This window comes from Odocoileus virginianus, chromosome 4, assembly GCF_023699985.2.
Source record: "Odocoileus virginianus isolate 20LAN1187 ecotype Illinois chromosome 4, Ovbor_1.2, whole genome shotgun sequence".
Lineage (NCBI taxonomy): Eukaryota > Metazoa > Chordata > Mammalia > Artiodactyla > Cervidae > Odocoileus > Odocoileus virginianus.
This window is the reverse complement of record NC_069677.1, coordinates 90420460-90447538: the sequence shown is the minus strand read 5'-3', so window position 1 is coordinate 90447538 and position 27079 is coordinate 90420460. Positions and strand designations below refer to the sequence as shown.

Below are 27079 nucleotides of genomic sequence, written 5' to 3'. Positions count from 1 at the left end.
ATTATCTGGAATAGAACTTTGGAATTAACAGATATCATTAGAATAAAAAATGCAATAAAAAGTCATTAAATGCGTTCGAGATAAACCGAACTGAAACACACAGAAGTGAATTGATACGCATTTCTTTCATGCCGTCCATTATGAAGGCAGGTAAATAAAACCGTCAAATTCCATCTGAAAGGGCATGACCCTGAAATGATAAGTTTAGATCCTGGCTATTCCGTGACTCAGCACAAAAGCAGTCACTAAAACCTGTGGAATGCTGCGTGTTACATGTATGACCTCAATTAACTCTCCCCAAAGTCCAGGGACACCGATCTCCTTACCGTATGTATGCAGTTAGAGATTCGGGAACTAAAACTGGTAGTTGATCCCACCTGGACGCACACCGAGCCAGCTGATGCCACGGCCTAAGTAAAAAGGCTTCCTTCCAAAGCAGCGCTCTGGGGGGCTGGCATCACCACCACCCTGCGCCCTGCTATAGAGCTGGCAAAGCCAAGTGCATTTGGGCAAAAAGTCCTGGCCCTGGTGTACATTTTCAATCGCCTGACGACTAACACGTGTTACACCGCTGGGCTGACCTCCTGCTGGCCACCGCTCTGCATGAAGTTTTGCACGCTTCCCCCAAGATGCTTGTGACTCATGACACGAGCGACAGGCCAGTCTGGTCACCACGCACCCCCGTGAGGCTGTGTCCTTCCTGGGGATAAGGCTGTGCAAGAATCAAACTCATCCTCCAGAGCCTGCTGAACACGATGACCAAATCGGCAGCCATCTTTTTAGACTGTCATGAAAAACACAGCCAAACATAAAACTATCAACTGACAAAATTTTAAAAACCATAATCGTTAGTAAAACCCACAATTTCAAAATTTCTTTTCACGGGACAAAGCTTATATTGAAACTATAAATAGAAAGGAGGAAGATAAGGAAGCCCCAAACTAAACTAATGTAAAAGTCAAACTCATTTTTAGGTAGCAGCATATAAAAATAATTAGTCTGAGTCGCCAAAGGAAGGAAACAGGATTCACAGCTTAAAAGGATGATCTCTTCCTTCAACTCTCCGAAAGGGGAAATAAAGAGGAAAAAAACACCCTCCAAGTTACCACTGACCTTCCCCAAGTCTGCAACCACATGGCTGTGTTTTAGACTGGGTGGAGTAGAGAGTAAATAAACACAGCTGCTATTTTTAGCACGCTTTTCCTGGACACTCTGAAATTTCCAAGTCACAAACTATTGCTTGTTATCATTTGAAGTAGATTTTTACTCAAAGAATTCATAGAAGACATCTTAGAATCAGGAAGAGACATATATAAGCTCCTACATAAAGCTGACTTATTTTAGAAAATAATTTATTACACAGAATGTATTATATGTTCATCAAATAAACTAGAAAGAATGCTTAAAATATTTTCCACTGAATGTACTCAAAAGAGTAAACCTTACTAAATTCTATAGAATATTAATTACTGAAATTAATACAATAAATTCTTAAAACTCAAAAATTTTGCTACAGTTTTGAAAATGAACTCTCTTGCAAATTTGAACAGTCCAACAAACCTAGACTGAAGATGTAAGCTACGCATTACCTAACATTACCTAACTTCCTTCCAAAATTTACATTCACAGTACAACCAATGGCTTCTTGAAGATGCAAGCTGTGTATCATCTAACGCAACCTTCTTTCCAAAATTTACATTCACAATACAACCAACTGTTTCTCTCAACTTTACTTAAGAATAAAAGATTGGAAGTAAAAAGAACAAATTTATTTGGATATTCCACCTCATCCATTATTTCAGAAACAGAATCATGGCTAATTTATCCACTGGACAGTAGATACAATGCTTAAGACCCATACTCCTAAGAAATTCACACACAAAAAAAGGTTTTATTTTAAAACTAGAAGGAATAAAAAGAAACCCTCACATGTTTTCATATATAACATGAATAGATTTGTCTTTATACCAACATAGTCGTGAAATATAATTTTAAAAGTTTTGGTTTTTTTTTCATGGAGACGTTCGTGTGTGCTCAGTTGTGTCCAACTCCTTTGCAGCCCCACGGACTGCAGCCTGCCAGACTCCCCTGTCCATGGAATTTTCCAGGCAATAATACTGGAGCAGGTTGCCATTTCCTCCTCCAGAGGATCTTCCCAACCCAGGGATCGAGCCCGCGTCTCTTGCATCTCCTGCACGGGCACGTGGGTTCTTCACCAGCTGAGCCCCCGGGGAAGCCCTTTCCGTGGAGGGAGAAGCCACACAAGGGAAACAGATGGGCTCACGTCAGTCAACACGCAGCCCAGCTACACACGCGCCTCTCTCGTCCCAGACGCTAGGACCTGGGCTGCGTTCCTCGGAGCAGAAGATGCTTGGCGGTGCCCTGGCTGAGCCCAGAAAGTCGTGGGCAACGATCGCAACCATCCCTTCATTTGCAGGGACCCCCTCCCATCTCCATCAAAGACTGGGGCGGGGGTCAGAACTAACAGGTTCACCATACACTCATCGCCTGTACTCTGACGCGGCTTGGACCAATAAGCAGAGCCGCAACAGCAGTCTCACGCTGAATCAATGTTTTTTCTTATTTCCGATGCCTCTGAAAACACTGCATACAACTGATGGCATCAGTGGAAATTCACTTTCTTCACATAGAAGAGTTTTTAAAATTCTGTAAAGAATAATACTCATTTTAAATACAAAATTAATGGGTTGCTTTCACAAAAATGGAAATAAATCTAAATAGTGCTTGTATTCTTCCCTGGAAAATCCCATGGAGGGAGGAGCCTGGTAGGCTGCGGTCCATGGGGTCGCTAAGAGTTGGACACGACCAAGCGACTTCACTTTCCCTTTTCACTTTCATGCACTGGAGAAGGAAATGGCAACCCACTCCAGTGTTCTTGCCTGGAGAATCCCAGGGACGGGGGAGCCTGGTGGGCTGCCGTCTGTGGGGTCGCACAGAGTCGGAGACGACTGAAGCGACTTAGCGGCAGCAGCAGCAGTGCTTGTAAAGCAGAAAGGACACCACATTCTAAAAGAAAATTCCAGAAAAAAGGCAGCTCCTTCGCTTTGATACTGCAGTTGAAATGGAGTCCTGTCCTCCGACCGTCAACCTGCCGACTCCAAGCCTCCGTTTGATGATAGGAGGCGCCTGGTGCCCGCGGACCCTCAGCCCAGCAGGCCAGGAGCCGTGGGGGCGAAGGGGCGAGGAGTCCCCATCTCTCTCCCAGCCCAGGGCCACGCACACACAGCACGGGCCAAGCTGTCCCTGCCACGAACCAGAGGGCTCGGTCCGCACGTCCCCGCAAAACCAAAGCAGCCTTCAGAAGCATCCCGGGGAGCTTCCTGGCGTCTGCGAGCTCCCGCGTGCCAAGAGCCTGCCCCAGCGGCGTCCGGGATGCGGGCGGCCGGCGGCATCCAAAGCCCGCAACCAGGGAACGGGCCTCAGTCCGGGGCGGGTCCCCACCAGGCACGCCGGCTCACCAGGAAAGCCCTCCAGGGGACAGGCGCCCCCCTTTCCCACTAAACGTGCGTCCCGACACGCGCACACACTGCTCACACTGGCCCTCGGTGCGACCAGGGGAACTCTGCAGTCTTCGCTCGGGACCTCTGAAGAGGTTAGCAGGGAAGGTCAGGGCCTGGCTCGGCCGAGCCCACAGCTCCTCAGGCCTCCGGTGTGTGTCCGGAGCCCCGGCCGGCAGGCTCTGACAAAGCCTGGCAGGGCCAGAGAGAGACCTGCCGGCTCCAGGACATGGGCAGACCAGAGGCCAGGCCGGACCAGCGCCCCACGCCCGGGCGCTGCCCCCTTCACGGGGGCTGGCGGGCTTCCCGTCCGGTTCTGCGCCACAGAGGCCTCCGTGGCCACAGCACTCTCGGAAAAGCCGTCACCGAGGACGAATTCTCCGATGCTCCACGCACACCAAAGGTGCACACCGAGGGTGGCCGGGGTGAAGGGTGCTTGCTTGAGGGCTCACTCAGGCGCGGCCGGAAGAGACCCGTCCTGCCAAAGCCTGCTGCCAAATTCTAGAAACACCAGCGGCCTGCGGACAGAGGCGGCTTCCGTCCTCGGCCCCGTGCGCGGCCGCAGGTCCCGCCGGGACGGCGCCCCCGCCCAAGCCTGCCGCACCGACTCTGCCCGCTGAGTAGCCGAGCGCAGCCCGCGGGCCCGCACGGAGGCGGGGAGGCCCCGCACGCCAGAACTGGCGTCCCCTGCGCCCCAAACCAGCAGGAGAGGAAGCCGGGAGGGCCGCGCTCCGGCCGCCCTCGGCGTCTTCCAGCGTCAGAGGAGGCAGGTGCCGAGCATCCGACCGCAAGCCGCGTCTGTCAAGGGCGCCCAGGGCAGCTCCAAACCCGGAGGCCCCTGCAGGGCTCGCCCAGCCCAGGCAGAACGCCCCACCTGACGCTCTCCGGTGGCAGCACGGTCTAGTGGTATCTTTTACACACACACACAAAATAGTAGTAATAATTCCTTTCACAGAAGCAAGTTTCAGTGAGAAAGAAATCCATGAGATGACGGCCAATCATGGATCACAGAACGAGAACTGCTGTCCTCATCTAAAGACGGTTAGAATCCAAACTGAGACCTTAAAGGAAAATAATTTCTGCCCGTGAATTCTCCTTTTCAAAATGCTTAAAATGGTTCTTCCTCTCTGGGTCACGGATAGCCCCGGTCCGGACTTGTAACACCTTTCCTTCAGGAGACAAATGTCTCTGAGCCAGAAGCCAATTAAATTTTGCTTTGCCAACTTAAGTGAACCAAATGCCTGGCAAGTAGCGATAAAAGACTCTCAGAGATTAACTGGAGGTTGAGGGGAGAGGCAGATGAACCCCGAGATACCCAAACAATTCCCTCCAAACCATTTCAGAATGAAAATTAGAAAGCTATACTAGAGCCAAACCATTTTAATTCAATCAGCCTGTGTTCTCGCTATAGAAACCTTGCTGTTACTTAGCTTTAATAGTGACATATATATCAGGAGGAGGGCACAGCTCCCCACTCCAGTGTTCTTGCTTGGAGGATCCCATGGAGAGAGAAGCCTGGGGCTTCAGTCCATGGGGTTGCAAAGAGTTGGAACTGAGAAACTAAGCATATATCAGAACTGATCATCTCTTAAAAAAAAAATGCAAGCATTTTTTCTTAGGAAAGAAGAGCTTGCTATAACTTCTTTCCAACTCCTTAAAAAAAAACAACACTCTTTCATCCAGACTGACTCCGTGACCACAAAGGAAGGAGAATGGATGCGGGCACCACGCGCCAAGCTAAAGCGCTCCAGACGGGAGGTGTGGGCGGCCGTGGGGCGTGAGCCGCCGGGCGCTGGGGCGCTGGGGCGATGGGGTGATGGGGACAGGTGTCGAGACGACAGCTGTCTCCGGGGCTGGAGGGCAGGGGTGAGCCGGGGACGTCACGGGGAGGCCCCCGGCGACGCTGCATGGCTGCAGGTAGGGTCGGGAGGAGGCCCAACGGGGCAGGAAGCCCAGCGCCCGCAGGCCCCGAGGACTCGCCAGGGAGGGCAAGGCCGGGGGTCGACGCCGAGGGGGGCCACAGGGCAGGGGCCACAGGCAGTCCACCAGGCCCCAGCTGAAGGGGGAGAGGGAGGGGCTCGGAACCGAGCGTCTACGTTACCATGGAGACAGACGCGCAGGAGCTGGAGATAAAGACAACTACCCGAGGCACACACAGCGGCACACACAACCCCCCAGTCCTGCAGGGTCTCTGGTTGGGGGGCTTCCACGTGGTCCTGGAGGCAACAGGTGGCCTCAGAACAGCCAGACAAGATGCTATTACACCTTCTTGGGATGACTGGTAGGTCCCACTCAATTTAGTGCAGAAATATTTTTTGCTAACTTCAAGGACGTCCAGATGCTAGGCCTCATCACCAGAAGCAGGGAAGCGGTTGACTTATCTAAGCAGTATACATGAGCAGGGCACAGACAGGACATTCATGGCATTAAACGCGAGGCCCCTTCACAGCTGAAAGGGTGCTCATCAGTGTTTCCACCAGCTGGACAGTCCACTTCAGGGAGCAGCTTCCCAAAGAGCACCATTCCAGGACCTGGTTCTGTTTAGAGCCCTGTTAATCCAGCAGGTGAGGAAGGCAGGGTCACCATCCCAGCTGACAGGCACTCAGCGTGTGCAGGTCCTGGGTGGCCTGCCGGGCGGGGACCTGGGGCCAGAGCCCAATCCTGCTGACGCTTCACGTGACCCGTGCGATCTTTGCACACGCGGGTCAACTCTTCCACCTGTTAAACAGGGACACAAGCGAGTTGAGAATGCAAACTGAGGTGGTGTTAACATTGCCTAGTGGAGATAAAAGACCTATGCAAATGTGAGGTGTTATGAGCTTACACAGGAACTTTCCTGTTTTGTTTTGTTTTTAATTATGAAGTACCATTACCACCGTTTTATGTAGCCATAACATCTTGCTTTACGAGTTTTAAAGTTATTTCCAAACATGAGGACAATCATGAAGTGAGGAGGTTAACACACAGCTTTATTTCAATGTATTGAGAATATAGTGAGATACAGAGAATTTCACTGATTTTCTTAAAAGTCAAAAATACAATCTAAAGTTCAGATTCGTTGTCTTCAATGGGATACTCCCTACGAGAATAAAATATAGTGTAATTTGTAATTCCATCAGTGAAAAATTGTGTTGTCTTTTTGAATCTACTGAAAAACACTGAAGATATATAAATAACTGCATTTAAATGATTGCTACCATCTTAAGAGGCTTCCTAAATTCTCTCTGAACTGTTACTTTGTCCAGAAAAAAATGGAGGTCGTTTTCTTTAGTATCACAGTCCCTGCTCGGGTCACAATGGACCCTTTCACAACTCTTGAGACTAAGACCTCACCAGCTCTGTCCTGGGCATGACTCTGCAGGCCAGCCCACCAGCCCTGAGCGCTGAAGGCGGGGTGAGGCGCCAAGCCTGGGGTCACACGTTTCCACTTGAAACGGCACATGAACCAAAGCCAGAGTGGAACACATCAAAAGTATGAAACCAAAACACGGTATGCAAATAAGGTGGAACTGGGAGTATTGAAAACAACACTAAGTTACAGACGATGAGAGGAGAGACGTTTAACGCGACCTTCGAAACGGAGTCATGTCACTCCAGTCACTCCAGTCACGTCCAACGCTGCGACCCTATGGGACTCTCTCCACGGGACTCTCCAGGCAAGAACACTGGAGGGGGTTGCCATGCCCTCCTCCAGGGGATCTTCCCGCCCCAGGGATCAAACCTGTGTGTCCCTCACATCTCCTGCACTGGCAGGTGGGTTCCTTGCCACTAGTGCCACCTGGGAAGTCCTTAAAATACAACAGAGTCCTTCATTAGGATTTCTAGGATGGAGAGTGAATGGCATGTAAACTAACAGGAACAGCACAGACCTTTCTCAAGCAAAGAACTGAACCAACACTGAGACAGCAACAAGTGAATCGTGTAGATAAAGGGATCCTCTCGAGATCTGTACAGGTTCTACTGACCACATAGGCCACTCGGAAAGTACTGACCCAGGCGTCCTCAACACCCCTAAGACATCTGCCAACTAAGAATCCGCACCTTTCATGTGCAAAAGAGGGCATGGTGGAGTCATCTCGGGGCCTGGAACATCCCATCAGGCGGAGGCACGAACCCCAAACCAGAGCCCTGGGCTCCCCATCCGCAGCCCCCAGGCCCACAGACCGGCGCCCTGAGCACCAGAACTGGGGTCTCCGTCCTGGGTCTGAGCCTCTGCAGAGAAACCCAGGGAGCGCAGCCGCCCGCCTGCCTGAGGCTCTTCTGTTGATGGTGTGAAACAGGAGCCCCCGGCGGCTCTGTTCAGATAAAGGAGACGAGCCCAAGCAGGGGCTCACCGTGCCCTCTGCCCACGACGTGGCTCCTACTGCCAGGCGGACAGACGCTGGGCTCTCGCGGTGCCCGCGCTGCCCCGGGCCCCACCAGAGTCTGCAGGCGCTGTCCACACAGCTGGCACTGTCTGTCCATGGGCGCCGTCTACAGGGCTCCATGCTGCCCCAGTGGCCGCAGCCCCTGGCCGGGCAGCCCCGCCAGGACGGGGGAGTGCGTCACCCCGGCAGCCAGGGGCACGGAGCACGCGGAGCTGACCGCGTCTTCCCTCACACCTCTCTTCTCCCCTCTGACGCCCAGAAAGCACAGCCTCCTGGGAGGGTGCTGTCTGGGCACAACCTTGGGGGCCCCTGGCTTGGGGCGGGGGGACAGGCCAGCCAGGAGGCTGATCCTGCCAGCCCCCCGCCTCCCATCCCTGGCCTCACCATGGCTGGTGGGGCCTCCAGCCGGATGGCATCTTTTCAAACTGAGCTGCACAACCTTCCTGGTCTGCAGCCTGGTGAGGAAGAGGGTGGACGCACGCCTCTGGAGCATCACCTGCGGACCCCACGGACCCTGGGGCCCCAGGAACGGCAGGCCTGGGCGTCGCCAGGCCCCCCACCCCCACCCCGGGTCAGGAGCTTGACCGCAGCCTGTGTCTTCGGTGACGGCTTCGTCTGCGCCAGCCCCCTCCTCGCTTGAGCCTTGCTGTCTGGCCCAACCAGCAGCGAAGAGGACGCAGGATGAGCTCGCCGGGATCAGGGAGCGGCCACGCAGCAGGACGCTTCTCCACGGAGCAGGGGGCCAGTGGGCTGCCTGCCTACCTGCCTCGTGTTGGTCCACCTTCCTGCGTCTAAACCTCTGTGGATACCACTCATCAACGGCAGGTATTCTTGGGGGGGGGGTGGAAAGGGGCAAAAGGGGCATTTAACGCTTTTAAAATACTCTTCAACACTTATTTGCTAGGCTTCCCTGATGACTCAGTGGTAAAGAATCTGCACCAATGCAGGGGACGTGGGCTCGGTTAGATCCCAGGTGCCGGGGAGCAGCTAAGCCCCTGTGCCCCAACTACTGAATCTGCGCTCTCGAGCCGGGGACCTGCGACTACTGAACCCCCACGCGGTGACTACCGAAGCCCGTGGGCCCCGAGCCTGTGCTCCGCAGTGAGATAAGTCACCGCAGTGAGCAGCCTGGGCCTGCAACAAGAGAAGGCACCCCGCACTGCAACCAGAGCGGCCCGCTCGCCAAAAGCCCTAGAGAAAAGCCCGCAGGCAGCGACGAAGACCCAGCACTGCCAGAAACAAATAAGGGAGACTTAAAAAAACAAAAAAAGCATGCTTTGTCCCCTTACAGAGAAGATGGGTAAGATCTGGTTAATTACGCTGGAAGAAAGGAAACCCCTGCAATTCTTAGCTTGATAAATATTAGGGCGTTCTAAACTCTCACAGAAAGACTGTAGACTTTTTTCCCCCAAAGAAGGTTATAGCTCATTTCCACTCTTCCTCCCATTTCCAAATGAGTAAATAAAGCTACGATCAGAGGTGTGCTAATTAGGAAGACATACACAGGTCCCAGCCACGGTCACGAAGGCTCAAGGAGACTTCTCTGCCGCAGACCGTGGACCCTCCAGAGGCGAGGGTCTCCAAAGACTCGGCCTTCTCACATCGCATCTCTTCCTCAGTGCCCACCAAGGGCAAGGGGACACAAGCTTCTCTTCTGGAATAGCCACGCACGTTAGTTTGGAAGAGAGAAAAGACTGACCTACACGGACGAGCGTGAAGGGCGGTGGTGGGCCGACAGAGCGGTCAAGTCCCAAAGAGAGCGCGTCATCATTCACGAAGACCACAGATGCGTTAACACTGACGTCTTCACGTCACTGTTCTGCAGCCAACAGAGAGAGTTTGCAGATGTTTGGGGAGTTCAGTGGCCATTCCCCCTGACTGCAAGGAAAAGGCTACAGCCTTCAACAGGAGGCGTTCACCCAAAGGTCACCCAGCCCCACTCTTGGCCCACCACCGTGGGGTGCACTGAAGCGTCACCAGCAGAAATTACCCACCAAGAGAGACAGCTGTCTTCAGGGCTCAATGTACAAACTTCCAGGAGCAAACAGCATTTTTACTACGTCGCCCCCTGAGGTGGTTAAAGGAAACGTGAGGCCTCCTTTCAGCAAAGCTTGAAACGAGCCGTCACCTCTCTCTAGAAACAGTGACCATGCCTCAGTCAAATGAGTTCTTTCAAAAAACAGTCTTCCTGTGGGGGTTCTTCTTCCATCACGCAGAATGCCTGGGTACTCAGAGGTCATCTCTTTCGAGGGATGGCAAAGGGCCTAGAAATGGACCAGAAGACAGCAGCTGCACTGTGATGATCAGTCCAGGTAGATTGAGGCTCCAAGGAAGGAACCCTGGGCCTTTTTGGCACTGATGCAACCTATGCCTTTATCTGGATCCAAAGTACATTCTTAGGGTACAGTGATTAGCACGCAGAGCAGTCATTTTCACGTATAAGTTGGTTTTTTCCAGATTTGCCCTGACGAAGCAAAGTATCATCAGTGCGTTCTATATTCCCTCGGAAAAAGGCAGCTTGACTCCTTGAAAGAGAGGCTCCGCTGAGGCAGCTGAAGGCTGGACCCCTGCTCCCCACCAGCCACCTGTCACCTGCAGGACTCTGAGGCTGCTTGCTCGCTCGTACCTAACAGAGCCAAAGAGTCCAAGACCCAACACAGGAGAAAGGATCCAGCATTTCTTAACCCTGGCCACACTCTAAAATCTCCCAGGGTGCCTTAGGAAAACCCTGGGAATTCTGATTTAATTGGTTTGGAGTGCATCTACACATTAGTATGTTTTAGAATCCTGGTTAATTCAGTGTCCTAAGAATTCCAGCGGGAATCATTTAAAGAGCTGGTGCTTTCCTGACCTGAAGAAACATTTCAATGGGACAAGAAACTAATAAACGCCAGCAGAACCAAACCTCTGCTGACCACCTGTGACCCCAGGTAGGTTGTCCTTTGGTAGTCAACCCCAAACACTCGCTTTCGCCTATGACCTTGGACAACTGATTTCTGTTGGTTCACTGCTTCTGAGACCAAAAGTGCTCTCAAGAAAACTCTTACACGGATCTTACATGCAGCGATCACGGCAGTGCAGGAGGACATCCGTGACCAGCCAGCTGCCCCGCTTCCCCAGACCCAGCTCCTGGTTTGTTCCCAACGCAGCTCGGGAAGGATCCCGCCCGAGCACTGTCTCTCAGCGGGCCCCCACCTGCCCTCCACAGCATCATGCAGCTCGGGCTTCCTCCAGGTCACGCCACAGCCTGAGTGACACTCTGCAGCCAAGAGCTGGTTTCCACGTTTATCGACAAGACAGCCAGAGACTATCAAAGGCACCATCCTAAACAGTGCAGGGTGAAGCAACCTGTAAGTATTTGACTTTGATCAATATTCACAATTGTGCAAATCAACTTATTTGTTGATTTCCATAAAATCAACCCCCAGAAAAATTTAGAGGCATATACAGTTCAGCGGATTTTCACAAAGTGGAACCTTCACTCTCAGATCCAGCAACTAAAACAACTGACAGCCCGAATCCCCCTGGGGTCCCTACCTGCCAGTCGTGAGCCTTAAATGAGACCATTATTGTGACTTCTAGGCTTTCCAGGTAGCTCAGGGTTAAAGAACCCCCCCTGCCAAGGCAGAAGACACAAGAGCTCGAAGCAGAGTTCAGTCCCTGGACCGGGAAGATCCCCTGGGGAAGGAAATGACAACCCACCTCAGTACTCTTACCTGAAAAATCCCAGGGACAGAGGAGCCTGGCGGGCTACAGTCTATGGTGTTGCAAAGAGTCGGACACCACTGAGCTCACACGCATTGTGACTCCTATCACACCGCAAATGGGTCTGGCAGTCTGTTCTCTACATAAATGGAATCACACAAAATGCATCCTTTTGTGTCTGGCCTCTTTCCCTCAACATTCTCTCGAGAGGCGAGAGTGCAGTCATCTGCTCTTTCTGCCCTCCCTGTCTGTTTCTTTCTTCATAGTATTCCATTGTGTGATATGCTTATTTCACGGGACAAGCATTTGGGCTGGTTCCAGTTTGTGGCTGTTATGGTTAATGCTGCTCCAAACATTCTTGCACATGTCTTTTGATACCCAAATGGACTAATTATCTGTTGGGCATACACCTAGTAAGAAAGACAGTGTGGTATGAACTAAAGAATAGGCAAACAGAACCAAATGAACAAAATAGACTCAGAAAAAACCCACACATAGAAAGTCTTTTGATAGATGACAATGGGCTGATGCAATGCAATGGGGGAAAACGGTATTTTCAAATAAATGGTGCTGGCTAAATTAACTGGATGCTTACATAGAAAGAAAACTCTTGATCCCTACCCCAATTTCAGATAGATTGGAGATCTAAATTTGAAAAATAAATTTTCTAGAAGTTAAATAAATGAATATCTTCATGGTCTTAAATATCTTAAATAGAACACACAAAAAAATGACAACCACAAAGGAAAATGCTGATAAACTGGATTTCACTAAAATTAAGAACCATTATTCATGAAGAGGGGCTTCCGTGGTGGCTCAGGTGGCAAAGAATCTGCCCGCAATGTGGGAGACCCAGGTTCGATTCCTGGACAGTAAGATTCCCCTGGAGGAGGGAATAGCAACCCACTCCAGTATTCTTGCCTGGAGAATTCCACAGACAGAGGGGCCTGGGAGGCTACAGTCCACGGGACTGCAAAGGGTCAGACACTACTGAGCAACTGACATTCATTAAGAAGTATCCCTTAAGACAGTGAAAAGAAATGTCACACACTAGAGGAAATTTTCAATATACATGTGACACAAAAGGCATAGCTAGAAAATGTAAAGAAGTCCTACAAATCAATTTTTTAAATATAAAAACCCAATTTTTAATATGAGCAAAAGACTTGAATAGGCGTTTTACAAAGCAAAATATACTAATGGCCAAGAAAACATATGAAAAGTTGTTCAACATCATTCGTCATCAGGGAGATGCAACCTAAAAGCCAGTGAACAAAAATTAACTCAAAATGGATCAGAGACCTAAATGGAAGACCTGACCCTATAAAACCCTTAGAAGAAAACACAGGCAAAAGACTTTTTGCCATAAATCACAGAGAGATCTTTTTTGATCCACCTCCTAGAGTGATGAAAATTAAAACAAATATAAACAAATAGGATCTAATTAAACTTAAAAGGTTTTGCATAGCAAAGGAAACGGTAAACAAAAAAAGATAACCCTCAAAATGGGATAAAGTATGCGCAAAAGAAGCATCCCACAGGAACTAATCTGCAAATTACACAAACAGCTCACACAGCTCAATATCAAAAACACAAATAACCCAGGCAAAAAACTGGGGGGAAGACCTAAACAGACATTTCTCCAAAGCAGACACACAGATGGCCAACAAACACACGAAAAAATACTCAACATCTCTCATTATTAGAGAAAGAAATGCAATCAAAATTATAAGGTGGTATCACCTCACACCAGTCAGAATGGCCATTATTAAAAAATCTACAAACCATCAATGCTAGAATGGGTGTGGAGAAAAAGGAAGCCTCCTACACTATTGGGGAGAATGTACATTGTGCAGCCTCTATGGAGAGCAGGATGGAGGTTCCTCAAAAAAAAACCTAAAACTAGAACCACCACATGACCCAGCAAGCCCACTCCTGGGCACACACCCAGAGAAAACCGTCATTCCAAAAGACACATGCACCCCAGTGATCACTGCAGTGCTATTTACAGCAGCCAACTTGGAAGCAACCTAAATGTCCACCAACAGAGGAATGGGTAGAGAAGATGTGGCACATATGTACAATGGAATATTACTCAGCCATGAAAAGGGACGGAATAGTGCTATTTGTAGACAGACCTAGAGACTGTCATATAGTAACAGAAAAACCAAGTATCATATAAAATTGCTTATACGTGGAATCTAGATAACTGTTATCAATGATCTTATTTGCAAAGCAGAAACAGAGACACAGGTGCAGAGAACAAATTCATGGATACCAAGGCGGGAATTGGGGGTGGGAGGAGCCGGGAGATTGGAACACTGCCGTATACACACCACCATGGTAACCGACAAGCGCTGCGAACCCAATGCAGAGCCCGGGGATCTCTACTCAGGGGGCTCTGTGGTGCCCCACAAGGGGAGGGAATCTAAAAAAGAGGGGACACACGTGTAGTACAGACGTGACCGACTTACACTGCCGTACGCCACTGCGGAGCAACTACAGGCCAACAAAAATCAAAACGAAAACCATCGAAACCCTTCAAAAAAAGAGTAACTGCAATATCCCTTTGAGAAACAGCTTCTGAAATATAGCGTATTTATTTAAAAAATAAAGGCCATTGTGAGACACCATTACCTAACCATCACAGGTACAATTTAAAAACAGCAAAACCACTAACAATGCCAGGAATTAGGAAGCATTTAGAGCAATTAGAACTCACATAACCCGATAGGTGTGTCAATTGATTTTGTCAGGAAAACCACAGGATAATATTTATTGAAGCGGGATATGCACATAATTCTATGACATAGCAATTCAACTTCCGATACCATTTTAAAGTATAGAAAATACATTTATGGGAATATACGTAAGCCAGAGAAAGCCTTGAAAGAACCTGTAAATCTCTTTCAACAAACCAGCAAAAACTCCCAAAACAAACACATCCTTTAAACCCATATTACATGAGGAATTCTATTAGCTCCAATATGAAAACCTCCGAATAATTCTATTCGTATTTAATGTTATCTATTAGCATGGATTAATAGAAACAAAAGTCTAAGCAACTCACTGTATTTCCTCCAAGAACAAACATTAAACCATTTTAACTATTAGAAAAATTACATCTACTTATGCCCACAGGATATCAGAGCTTAGAAGGAAGATAAAGAATCAAAAGTGGCAGGAAAGCATATGGAGAGAGTCACAGAGCTTGTGATTCTAATGGTAGCTGCAAACGAGGTCACTTATCCCTCTGTGGCCACATTAATTGGTCAAAAGCAACAGAAGCCTCATCAGCAACCTCCATAAAAACAGGCTCCCCCTGCCTGGGCGTTTTCAATTTAGAGCACAGACACCTGCTACCCATCCGTCTCTCACGAGACAGGACGCGTGCCAACCACCACTACGTTATTTGGTTTGCTCTTAATCTTTACTATTTATAAACAGAGTCTTCAGAGTATATGCACGCACAAGTGCAGCGTGTGTACACACGCAGCTATCTATAGCAAAAAAAACAAATTCTCAAAGATAGCTGTTTGGAAGACCACGTCTTGTGCTATTAATACTCACATACTGCAGTATTACATAACAATTTTTTTCCAATTCTGTTATGCTAGTATGCAAATAAATGAACTCAACCATAGCTAGAAGCTAAATGTACTGATCAGTATGGCCTTGTGTATCTCTAACTACAAAAGAATTTTACATGATCTCTTTCCGCTCTAAAAATCCCATGGATCTACATTATTAATCACTTTTAAATCCAGCTGCTCTCTTTCTGGAGTGGTAATACCCGCTATTCCCAAATCCGTATATTCAGTGTACTCCAGGAAGACGCCTGAATACTGAATTCACAGTAAGGAAGTTGCTAAAGGCGTATTCTGTATTTTTATAATTACTTGACAATCCCAAAACAATAGTAGGGATAGATGTTACCAGAAAAAAAAAACTCACCTAAAAACAAATAGTTATTATTGTCTGCTTTATCTTCCAGGACCCTAAAAAATGTAAGTCAAATTTATAAAAAAAAAAAAAAGGAAATGATGCCCTTCTAGAAAGCTTTGAAATCCATCAAAGGAGAGCAGACTTTTCAGGTCAGACATGACCCTACGGCGTGGAGGACTGGACTATGGCTATGGCCCTTTACTGGCGAGTCCACGCTGGCTTCATCTCAAGATTCAACCACAAGAGGTCCAGCTTTTTTGATTAAAAATCAGCTGTGTATTTAGGACTGGTAGAAACGCCTCTGATCGAGGAACCCAAACAGCTTGGACAAGTAGGAAAACAAGGGAAAAGTCAAGTCTACGTTACAGAAGAGGAAGGGGAAAGAGGGTGGGAAAGCAGCCACGGCGTGGGCTTCCAAGTCCATCGCAGGGTCTGGGCGCTGGCTCAGCCCCACAGGCCTCCGTCGTCTTGCCTGGAAATCCTCACAGCTTGAGGAACAGGCTTCCTTGTCTGTAAAGAGACCAACAGCCGCTCCCCGCCCGATGCCGGGGGACTTGTGTTAGACAATGTGAGTGTCCTGGTATCTCATCTTTACCCAGCGCTTGAGCAGCAGTGAAAGGTAGAATGTCTAACATCATGTGACACAGCAGGCTGAGGGATTCAAATGCTACCTATGCAACGCTGCCTGTCAATACGCTGTATTCTTCCTGCATTTTCTTCTTTATTATTAACGCTTCACAGCAAGCACTTCCAATGAATATCTTTGAACAATCCAATAACAATGGCGATGAAAGTTAAGTAATTTAGTTCTTCAACAAAAACCAAAAATATCAACGAAACCAAATACCAAAAACTGTATTTAAATGCCTTAACAAACGGTAAAGCTCTCCCGCCATGCTTTTTAAACTTTGTGAGCAGAACATTAAGTCCAAAGAAAATTTCAAAGATCTATTCTTATTTCAGGGGCACAAAAGGAACAGATCATTTATATTAACATCTTGCAGAATAGTTCTGGAACCAACCAAATTTCTGGACCCAACTTAAATGAAGGTACTTCCATTCCATTCGCCTGTTTCCAAAATTAAGTACATGAAATAAATGTCTTCTTTGAAATACACAGCCCACGGAGTTTTATATTCCCATCGAAACCAGGTGGAGCCACATCTAAACAACATCATCAAACTCCCAAGGTAAGTCACGTCATTTCTGCCCACTTATTCACCCATGCACACATTCACTGGAAAATATATACTTAATTAAACACATGCTTTCCACAAGACATTAAACTGTCTTCATAAGCTCAAGGTGAATAAGGTGAGGTGCCCCATACATAAAGCATCAGCATACAGGCAGAGGGTGAGGGGAGGCAGAGAAAGAAACAGTCCATCTAAAGCGATGGGGGCTGATCCAAGCCCTAGGGAGGGATTAGAGCTGAGACAGAGGCCAGGGCAGGCTAGGTTCAGGCTCTAACACAGGCTGTTGCAAGGGGCTCCCGAGAAGCAGACAAGTAGGGCGGCCACCTTATTTATCACCCAGGCTGGGATCCCTTTGAGAGCCGAAGGGGGCACTATTAACAATTTCTCATCAGGACGAAAGGTGTAAAGCCCAGACTGTCCTGGGCAAACCAAGACACATAGGTGCTTGGCTCAATGAAACTAATGTCCAGCGCCCTCCGACTTTTGAATGGGAGCTATTTAGGTATGTGCTCCATTATAATGATGTATCAGATTTCCAAAGGCACCGAAACAAAAATCACTCATGAAGCATCTTGGGGATAAGTCTGTGAAGTTTATTGGGGTACATTCTTTCTATCTCAAAATATAAAGCTTTCAAAATGGAGATGGCAGTGTTAGTGATCTCCATTTCAAATGATGCCAAACAAGTTTGCTCATCTCAGGATCAACTCTAAACAAGAGAAACTAAAAATCAGAAAAACAAACATACAGGGGGACTGCTTATTGAGTATTTGTTACTGGCCACAAGCTGCTCTGAATATTTTACATATATCATCTCATTTAAGCTCCACGACAACAGTTCGGGGGAATTTCTTTATCTCTAGTTTAGAGATGGATTAAGTAGACACACAGACTTAAATATCTTGCCCAAGGCCAACAGGAAGGAAGAGCGGGAGCCAGAATCTGATCCAAGCACCAAACTTCACACCCTCTAGTTTCCCACCAGTATTCTGCCCCCTAAATAATCTGGATATGCAATGTGTGTCCTGAGGACAGATCAAGACCCCCGGGGTACAGGCATACCTGGGAGATATTGTGAGTTTGTTCCAGACCACCTCAATAAAGTGAATATCACAATAAAGAGAGTTACAGGAATCTTTTGGTTCCCAGTGCATACAGAAGTTATATTTATACTATACTGTAGACTATTAAGTGGGCAAAAGCATTGTGTCTAAAAATATATATATACATACCTTAATTTTAAAATACATTATTGGTTTAAAAACAAAAGCTTAACCATCATCTGAGCCCTCAGTGAGTTATAACCTTTTTGCTTGTGGAGGGTCTTGCCTCAGCGTTGATGGGTGTTGACTGGTCATAGTGGTGGCCGCTGAAGGCTAGGGTGGCTGTGACAATTTCTTAAAATAAGACACAATGCAGTCTGCCACATCAATTGACCCTTTCATGAACAATTTCTCTGTAGCATACACGCTATTTGATAATATTTTACCCACAGAACTGCTTTCAAAATTGCAGTCACTCTTCTCAAACTCTGTTGCTGCTTTATCAACTAAGTTTACATGATATTCTAAGTCCTTTGTCATTTCAACAACCTTCACGGCATCTTGACTGGGACTAGATTCCATTTTAAGAAACTGCTTTCTCTGCTCATCCATAAGAAGCAACTCCTCATCCATTCAAGTTTGATCATGAGATTTCAACAATTGACTCCATTTCTAATTCCAGTTCTCTTGTTGCTTCCACCATATCTGCAATTCCTTTCTCCACTGAAGTCTTGAATCCCACAAAGTCCTCCCTGAGGGTTGGAATCAACTTCCTCCAAACTCCTATTAATGTTGGTATTTGAACCCATGAATCCCATGAATCATGAGTGTCCTTCATGACATCTAGAATGGTGAATCTTTTCCAGAAGGTTTTCTGTTGACTTTGCCCAGATCCATCAAGAGGGATCACTCTCTACGGCAGTGATAACCTTAGGAAATGCATTTCGTAAATAATAAGGCTTGAGAGCTGAAGTTACTCCTTGGTCTACGGGCTGCAGAATGGATGTTGTGTTGACAAGTGTGGAACATGAGTCTCACTGCACATCTCCCCCAGAGCTCTTGGGTAACCAGATGCATTGTCGATAAACAGTCATGTTTAGAAAAGAATATTTTCTTCTGAGCAGTAAGTCTCAACAATGGACTTAAAATATTCAGTAAACCGTGTTAGAAGCGGATGTACTGTCAGCCAAGCTTTGTGGTTCCATTTACAGGCAGAGTAGATTTAGCATCATTCTTAAGGGCCCCAGGATGTTAGGAATGGTAAATGAGCGTTGGCTTCAACATAGAGTCACCAGCGGCATTCGCCCTTAGTAAGAGTCAGCCTGTCCTTTGAAACTCTGAAGCCAACAATGATCTCTCCTCTCTAGCGATGACAGTCCTAGATGACATCTTCTTCTAATACAAAGCTGTTTCATCCACACTGAAAATCTGTCACTTGGTGCAGCCACCTGCATGAATGACCGGAGCTGGATCTTCGGGAGAACTTGCTGCAGCTCCTACATCAGCACTTGCCGCTGCACCTTACACTCTGATGTCTCAGGGACGGCGTCTTTCCCCAAACCTCACGAACCAACCTCTGTGGGCTTCAACCTTTCCCTCGGCAGCTTCCTCACCTCTCTCAGCCTTCCCAGAATTGAAGAGCATTAGGATCCTTCTCTGGATGCGGCTCTGCATTAAGGGGATGTGGTGGCTGGTTTGATCTTCTATCTGGACCACTCGGACCTTCTCCATACCAGCAAGAAGGCTGTTTCACTTTAGCCTTCGTGTGTTCACTGAGGCAGCCCTTTTAATTTCCTTCAAGAACTTTTCCTTTGCATTCATTCACAACTTATTGCACCCGGCTTACCCGCTGGCCTGTCTGGGCTTTTTGATATGCCTTTCTCACTGAGCTGAATCATTTCTAGCTTTTGATTTCAGGTGAGAGATGTGTGACTCTTCCTTTCAGCTGAACCCTTAGCAGACACTGCAGGCCTACTAACCGGCCTAATGTCAGTATTGTCATATCTCAGGGAAGAAGGACACCCAAGAGGAGGGAGAGAGGAGAGTCAGAACACACTCACACCCCGCAGTCCACATACAGAACACACACACAACACTCACGGATTAGGTTCAGTGTCTAATATGGGCGCAGAGTGGGAGGCCCCAAAACAATTACAACAGCAACATCAAAAATCCCTGATCACCGAACACCACAGCAAATACAATAATAATGAACTTTTTTTAAATACCGTGAGAATTACCAAAATGGGACACAGAGACACACAATGAGCAAATGTGGTTGGAAAAATGGCGCTGGGAGATTTGCTGGACACGGGCTTGCCAGAAACCTTCAAACTACAAGAAGTGTGCTCCCTGTGAAACGCAATCAAGAGAAGCACAATAAAAGGTGGTCTGCCGGTCCAGCCCAGCTGAGACTCCCACCTGGAACGGGTCTGGCCTAAGTCTCCTGCCAGGTGACCCTGCACCAGAGGTCAGCAAGGCCTCCCGACCGCCTTGCTCTGCCCCTTGAGACAGGTGGGTGCCCAGCATCCTGCCAGCAGACTGGCCCGCTCACACAACTGTCGCTGGAGCCCAGTGCAAGTCACGTCATGCTCTGAGGCCCCTTAAGGGATGGATTATTCTGACACAAGGCAAGTGGGTCCTACTGACACCCCTCTGGGGGTTCTGACTTGTCGGAGTCAGGTACCACACCCTCGATTCACCGTTATCATCCACGGCAAAGTGCTCGCCAGGCCGTGTGCGCAGTTTTAGATCCTGAGGCTGACTGGTAAAAATATCTGAATACGCCCTGTACTCCAGAATCCATTCATTTGAAATAAAAAGAAAATAGCTAAACTCATCCGGAGGTCTGGTAGACAAGCAAATAATAACAGCCAAAATTCAGCATTAGTAAGGAACAGAGCATCTCTCCTTGGACACAAATGTATAAAGTAAGAGTCTGAAGGGAAAACCTGAATGTTCACACTCCACTTATACCCACATTTGGGCTGCAGATAGCACTGCCCTATTTTGTCAAATCCTGAGGCATGGGGAACTTGAGCATTAAAAAAACCAAAAGCAAAAGCGAAAAAGAACAGTCTCTTTAGACCCCTTGCACAGCACAGAGAACTATAAAAGGAACTGAACAGATTCTGGGAGAGAGCATTCTAAGAAACTCACTTGAGAGGCCAAAAACAGCAATTAAAAAAAACCAGACAGTTTCCTGTCGGTTGTGTCTCTGGACCTGGCGAAAAGCACCAGGAGGCCAGCACAAGTGCTTGGAGGCGAGGCTGGGAGGCAGGGGAGGCAGGCAGCACAGGGGCAAGCAATTTTGAGTGTCTGAAAAGGAACACCCCTGACGCCTTCTGAAACTGAACTCTGAACCGTGCAGAAGGCTGTGAGTGGCTGAGTCCAGCGCGCCGCCTCCCAGCAGCCAGAGAGCCGGGCCAGGCTCATCACAGAGCCAGGGGAGGCTTGCTGATTGGCCATCAGATGGTTCTGACCTAAACGACCCCGGCGGCCTGTCTATCCAGACAAACCCACTTTGTGGCTCGGTTACTGGGGGCTGAATGTTCACGACACACCCGTGGGCTTGCTGGAAGGTGCTGTCTCCCCCAGCGGTCTCTCCCGCTCCCGGGGGCCCCCAATCAGACAAAAAAAAAAGTCTAAAGTCATTTGGAGATATTACTTTTTCAGATAAAATTCAGAAAACAGGGTTTTTGAGTGCTGGCTTTCTAGGCAGAATGGAGAAATATAGCCCAGGTTTTGCCTGCAGAGAGTCTAGTTTATTTAAACCATAAGGTACATTTTAAGTATTTTGTTTAAATATGCATAATAGATGTGAAAAGCCTTCCCACGCTGGGGGCTGGGCATCAAGGTGCAGGGAATTCATGTTCACGGAAAGTTAGTGTAAGTTTCTCCTACACACCGTGATACTCTAACAAGGACAACTAATGATATTATGGAAACTAAGAGCTGCCTCCTTGGACAAGGTCAAACCTTTGGACCCAGTGAAACTGGAGGCTCTGATCAAGTACCGTAACAGGTGACTGGACAGCTGGCTGGCTATGTTATCCGTCAACTTCTTCTGACAGCAGAAAGTGACATTCTTTCTCCCCCTCCAGAATCCCCCACATTTAAAGGGGAAAAATCAAGTCTGGTCTTCCCAAGCCAATACCACCTTAATTACACAAAACAGCGAACGCCGCCAGTGTAACACGCAGCCATGCCCGTGGAAGCAGCGACCCCCTGGATGCGGGTTTCCTGCAGCCCCCATGGTTGGAGCAAGACCAGGCCACAGAATCCAGCTAAACACTTCTCATGTGTTTTGCCCATATGAATAGTGTTTAGTCAACAGTGGCTGTTATCATCACTTTTAAACACCTAAATAGTACAGTGGCTACATTTCCAACTTATTTTTACCAATACCCTAATCAATACCTGCTGTGGTCTGAGGACGGGGGAGGAGAAGGCTTATAAAGAGACTGGGAGAATTGTGTGAGGCGATAGAATTGTTCCAGATCTTGGTTGTGGTGGTCGTTACATGACCGTGTGGGATGGTCAAACTGCATAGAAGTAGGCAGTAGCAAGAGTGAATTTTACTTTATGCAAATCATAGCATGCCTTTTGATGTGCCAGCCAAAATATTTAATTAGTTTTGATTAAAGTAAACCACCCAAACTAGTAGACATTTACACTTCAGTTATTTCAAAACTTAAAAATCTAAGGCTTAATATGCCATTTCATAATTTTAGACCAAACTCTAGAATTAAAGGATTGAGCTATTTGTTTAAAAAAAAAATGCCATCTGAACAATTAACCAAATTAACTGTTTCAAAATAAAGTGTGGATTGTAGTGAATGGTATGATGAAATAAGGAAAGAGAAAATGAAAGTGATGTTTTCGTTTACTAGACTACTTAAGATGACAAATATAATGACTTCTTCCCTAAAAATCTAGCAATGGACCTTTGCAAAAAATCTTAAAAAAGTGTAATATTATTTCCAACCAGCTAAGGAACAGGAGAAAAGTCTGGTGATGAGTTCCATGATTTATTTTTCTTCACAAGGTACTTGAAAGGTCCTCCACCAGGCTGCTCACTCTGAATTTCCACCAACACTCTTATCATAAGCAAGGAGCTCTCAGTATGAATCTGTGCATCTATTTGGCAGAAAATGTAGTTTTGTAACAATTTGTTTCTCAACACCATATTTACAAAACAGATGGAGTTCCAAAGAAATAATTTTAAATAAGGAATACCATTCTGGTCAGCTTTCAGTGGATTTCTGCATATGTGCAGCACTCAGCAACAGTCCCCTCCTCTGCCCACTGTTTATCCCATTTCCGCTCTTATTCCTCTCTCTGATTTGGGGGTCCCCACCTAAGAGGAAGGTCAAGACTGTAAGGAACTAGATGGAAGCTAGGAAACAGGCATAGCCCAGCACTGCGACGAACGCACCTACCCACACGGCCTCCGCTGGGGAGTGAGCACCCACTCTCTCTGCCATTCTCTCAAGCCCCATCCTCACCAGGCACTAATCTGTCACCGCCTCTCCATTCCATCACCTGCCTGCATCCATCCCGTTGTTCAAGAGAAACCAAGGAGAGATCACCACTGCTTCTTCACACGGGCTCCTGCTAAGCTGTTTATTACTTGTTTAACAAAAGTGAAATGTAATTCTGCCATTCGTCTGACAAAAATATCTGGGCACTATCTGCTGCTTTGTGAAATTTGATATCAAAGTAAAAGATCTCTTTATTCTATTTGGCTGCCGTGTCTTTAGGAAAACACCATGCTAAATTTCTAAAAGCTGGATCCTTCAAGATGCCAACTGAAATGCAGTAGATACCGAGTAATTACCTATTTAAACATAGCATACCCCTGCCCTCCAATCCAGGCTTGAGCAACTTTCAACACTACTTCCACAGCCTTAAAGGGCATTAAGAAAATGCAAATTGAAAATAGAGGCAAGAAAAAGGAGTCATCTTGGAAGACAGAGGACAATAAATTGGATAAGACTGGTAAATTCCAACCAGCCGTTTTAGAAATTAAAAGAACTTAAAGAAAACATATACTTTCTTACCATTTCTCCATTCACTCAGGAAGCAAAATACAGAAGCCCTAACTTCCTCACAATGTATGTCTAGGGATACACCTAAGAACAAGGGAACACCCGCCTTCATTAGAAAGAAGAAAAATGATGAAGACACCTGAGTAAGTTTCAAAACTCCATTGATTTCTGAGTCAGTTCCCCCTGTGCTTCTAGAATCTTCAATGAAGAAATGATACCTACCAACAAGTTCTCAATTCCACATATCAAATGCTGGCAAACCATCCTTCCTCATCTCCCGTGAATGTAAAATTAAAACAGATGCTGTTAAAATTAAATAAGTTACACTGTGAACCCCATTGCCAGACACCAATAAAATCTGAATTTTTTTTTTTTTTTAAGTGCAAACACAGGCCCTCCAAAAAACTGAGGCCGAGGAGTTAAGATGAGCTTGCACCTTCTCTGGAATTTCCACCTCAGACTTCATTAACACCACAAGGCAAAATCACCACAAGTTATCTAGTAACCAATAAAAACAGATATGACACATAACTCTGTCAATGGGATTGATCGCCATGCAGGGCTGAGAGCAACTCCCATGGCAACAAGAGTGACGGAGTAAAAGAAAACGTAAGTCATTAAGAGCTAGGTAGGTGTGCGGCAAAAATCTACTTTGCTTTCCTTAGTTCAACTCTAAACACCTCCTGCAGATGGTCCATGCCCTTGACCTTTAAGCCCTTCAACCATGCCCTTTCTCAGAGGTAAACTGGACAAACAGATGACAAAGCGAAAATCAGTTTCACAACTGCCTGTTACATGGAGTTGCGAGGTGGTATATTTCAGCAGATAAGCACAGAAGCTGATAGCACCATCGGACACGTACACGCACCTCAGAAGGTTCCTGTAGGTCCAGTTAAATTTCAAACACCCCGAGTGCCAATTCTCTTCACTGGGGCCCGTCCTACCCTCCCTCCCACAGGAAGGGTGGGTGCAGCCCCATCACGGTGCTTTGGGGTTCACTGTCCCAGTGACCTCCCAGTTTTCAGAAAGCAACGTTTTCATATTTGCTCCAAACTTGAGCAGAAAGAGCTGGTCCTGCCTAAAGGCTCTGCTTTGATCAGCTCATTGATCATTTTTTCCCCCCACTCACTTCATGTCACGAGAAGTACATTTACATTGCAGAACAGAATGTAATGCTAGAATGAAACCACCACAAATTCAGGAGTTCCTAGTATGACTCCTGGAGTTTAAGAGGCACCAAACGCTGACTTCCTTCTGCTAAATAACACCAGGCAAAAAGATATCAAAAGCAAGCAAACCGCCCAAAGAACTTCCACAGAACCGGAGGCCTGCCTGCTGCAGCAACCAAAAGATTAAAACCCTGCAGAACTGTAATCTCTCAGAGCTTCTGACCCTAAGAAAGCTGAAAGGTGCCTGGACCTTCAGAAACCAACTCCATTTCTCGTGAGTTGACCAGGGATTTCTGCACCCTCTGAGTCTCACCGTTGGCCAGAGGCAACTTCCAGACCCATGGGAAGAAAACCGTACTGAATAATCTCTGTTCGCTGCCTGCGATTCTTAAGAAAATGTTTTCACATGATCAGTAACTGTCTTTAACATACAATGGAGCCCCGGCAGGGGGTCTGTTCCACCAGCCGAGGCTACCGCTGGCAGAGGGTGCCCGGCCAGGCAGGTACCCGGCCATCACTGCAGGCGAGCCCTGCAGAGGTGACAGCCCCGAGTCCCGGGGGACGGAGCACGGCTCCCCTGCACCCCTCTCCATCCTCCCCAAACGCCATACGCACCGGTCCCCGCTCCGCCGCCCACAGCGCCGCCGGCGCAGCCCCGGTTCCCGCGAGCTGGGGGCTCCCCTCCAGGGCCCCCAGTTCTTCCGCCCGGGGAAGGACCCCCACCCCCGGATGGCGGGGGGCGGGCGACGCGCGCCCCTCTCCCACCTACCTTGATGATGCTGCTCCGGCGGGGCAGGCCGCCCGGCTTGCTGTCCCGGGGGAGCGGGCAGGCGGCCGGGCCGGGGGCCGCGGCGAGCGCGGGGCCGACCCGGGCTTCGCCCCCGGGCGCGCCGAGGCTGCAGTCTCCATTGGAGACCCCGGCGCTGTCACAGCGCGCCCGCCCGGGCCCGGGCCGCCCGCCGCCTCCGCCCTCCCCGGCCCCGGCCCGCAGGGCGCCCTTGGCCGCCAGGACCGGGCCCGGGGAGGAGGGCAGGGCCCCGCCGGCGGCCCCCCGGCCGCGCTCCGCCATGGGCGCCCCGCGACCCGCCAGCACAAAGCCGCGTCCCCGCGTCCCCGCGTCCCCGCCGCCCGGGCCGCGCGGCCCCTCCTCTGCCGCTCCGCCCGCCGCCGCCTCGGCCGCTTCTTCCGCTTTTTTTTTTTTTTTAATTTCGATGTGCTGTCGGCTTCGGGCTCGCCTCGCGCGCGGTCAGAGCCGCGGCGGCGGGACTATCGGAAGGTTCCTGCAGGGGGAGAAGAGAGACGCGGTCAGGCGGCCCGGGGCACTGGGACACGCCCGGCACACGCGCCGCGGGCAGCGCGCGGCCCGGGCCGACGGGGGAAGGGGCGCTGTCCGGGGACGGGGCGCCCACCGTGCGGGACCCACCCCGGGGTACGGGGCGCCCTCCAGGGGACCGGGCACCCACAGCGGCTACAGGGCGCCCACCGAGGGGACGAGGCGCTCTCCTGGAGACGGGGCGCCCACCCGGGGACGGGGCGCCCACTGAGGGGGACACCGGGCACCCACCGCGCGGGACCCACCGTGCGGGACCCACCGCGGGGGACGGGGCGCCTTCCCGGGGGGACAAGGCGCCCAAAGCCAGAGCGGCACCCGGGACGGAAACACGCCCGGCACACGCGCCGCCGCGGGCGCCAAGAACGCCGCGCGGCCCGGGGGGACGGGGCGCCCCCCTCGGGCTCGGGGCAGCACCGGGCGCCCCGACGCGCCCTGGCCACGCGGAGGCGCCTCCCAAGGCCCCCGCGGCCCCGGGCGGGCGGGGGGTCTCCCCGGACCCCAACCCCTGGAGGCTGACGCGCGCCGGGTCCGCCGCGTACCCCGGGGTCAGCGCAGGGCGGGCAGGGCACCCGGGACCCGCCCGCCCCGCCGCCTCCTCGGGGCTCAGCGCCGCCCCCTGCGGGCCGCGGGGACCCGACCCTCCCCGGACGCACCGCGGCCGCCCGGCTCCCGCTCCAGGTCGCCGCCGTCGCGGCCGCTCCCGCCGGGCCGGCTCATCGGGCCGTGGGGACCTCGCTGCCCAGCAGACGGCGA

General features: G+C 49.2%; 1 protein-coding gene across 1 annotated transcript in view; it reads right to left on the bottom strand.

Moving 5' to 3' along the window:
- PLCL2 (phospholipase C like 2) overlaps positions 1-26257 on the bottom strand; it is a 218302-nt gene extending 192045 nt beyond the window's left edge. Inside the window, 1 exon segment of the mRNA XM_070467022.1 lies at positions 25763-26257. Within this exon segment, the coding sequence (XP_070323123.1) occupies positions 25763-26062 (300 nt within the window). The 5' untranslated portion in view covers positions 26063-26257.
- Between the last annotated feature and the right edge of the window lie 822 nt (positions 26258-27079).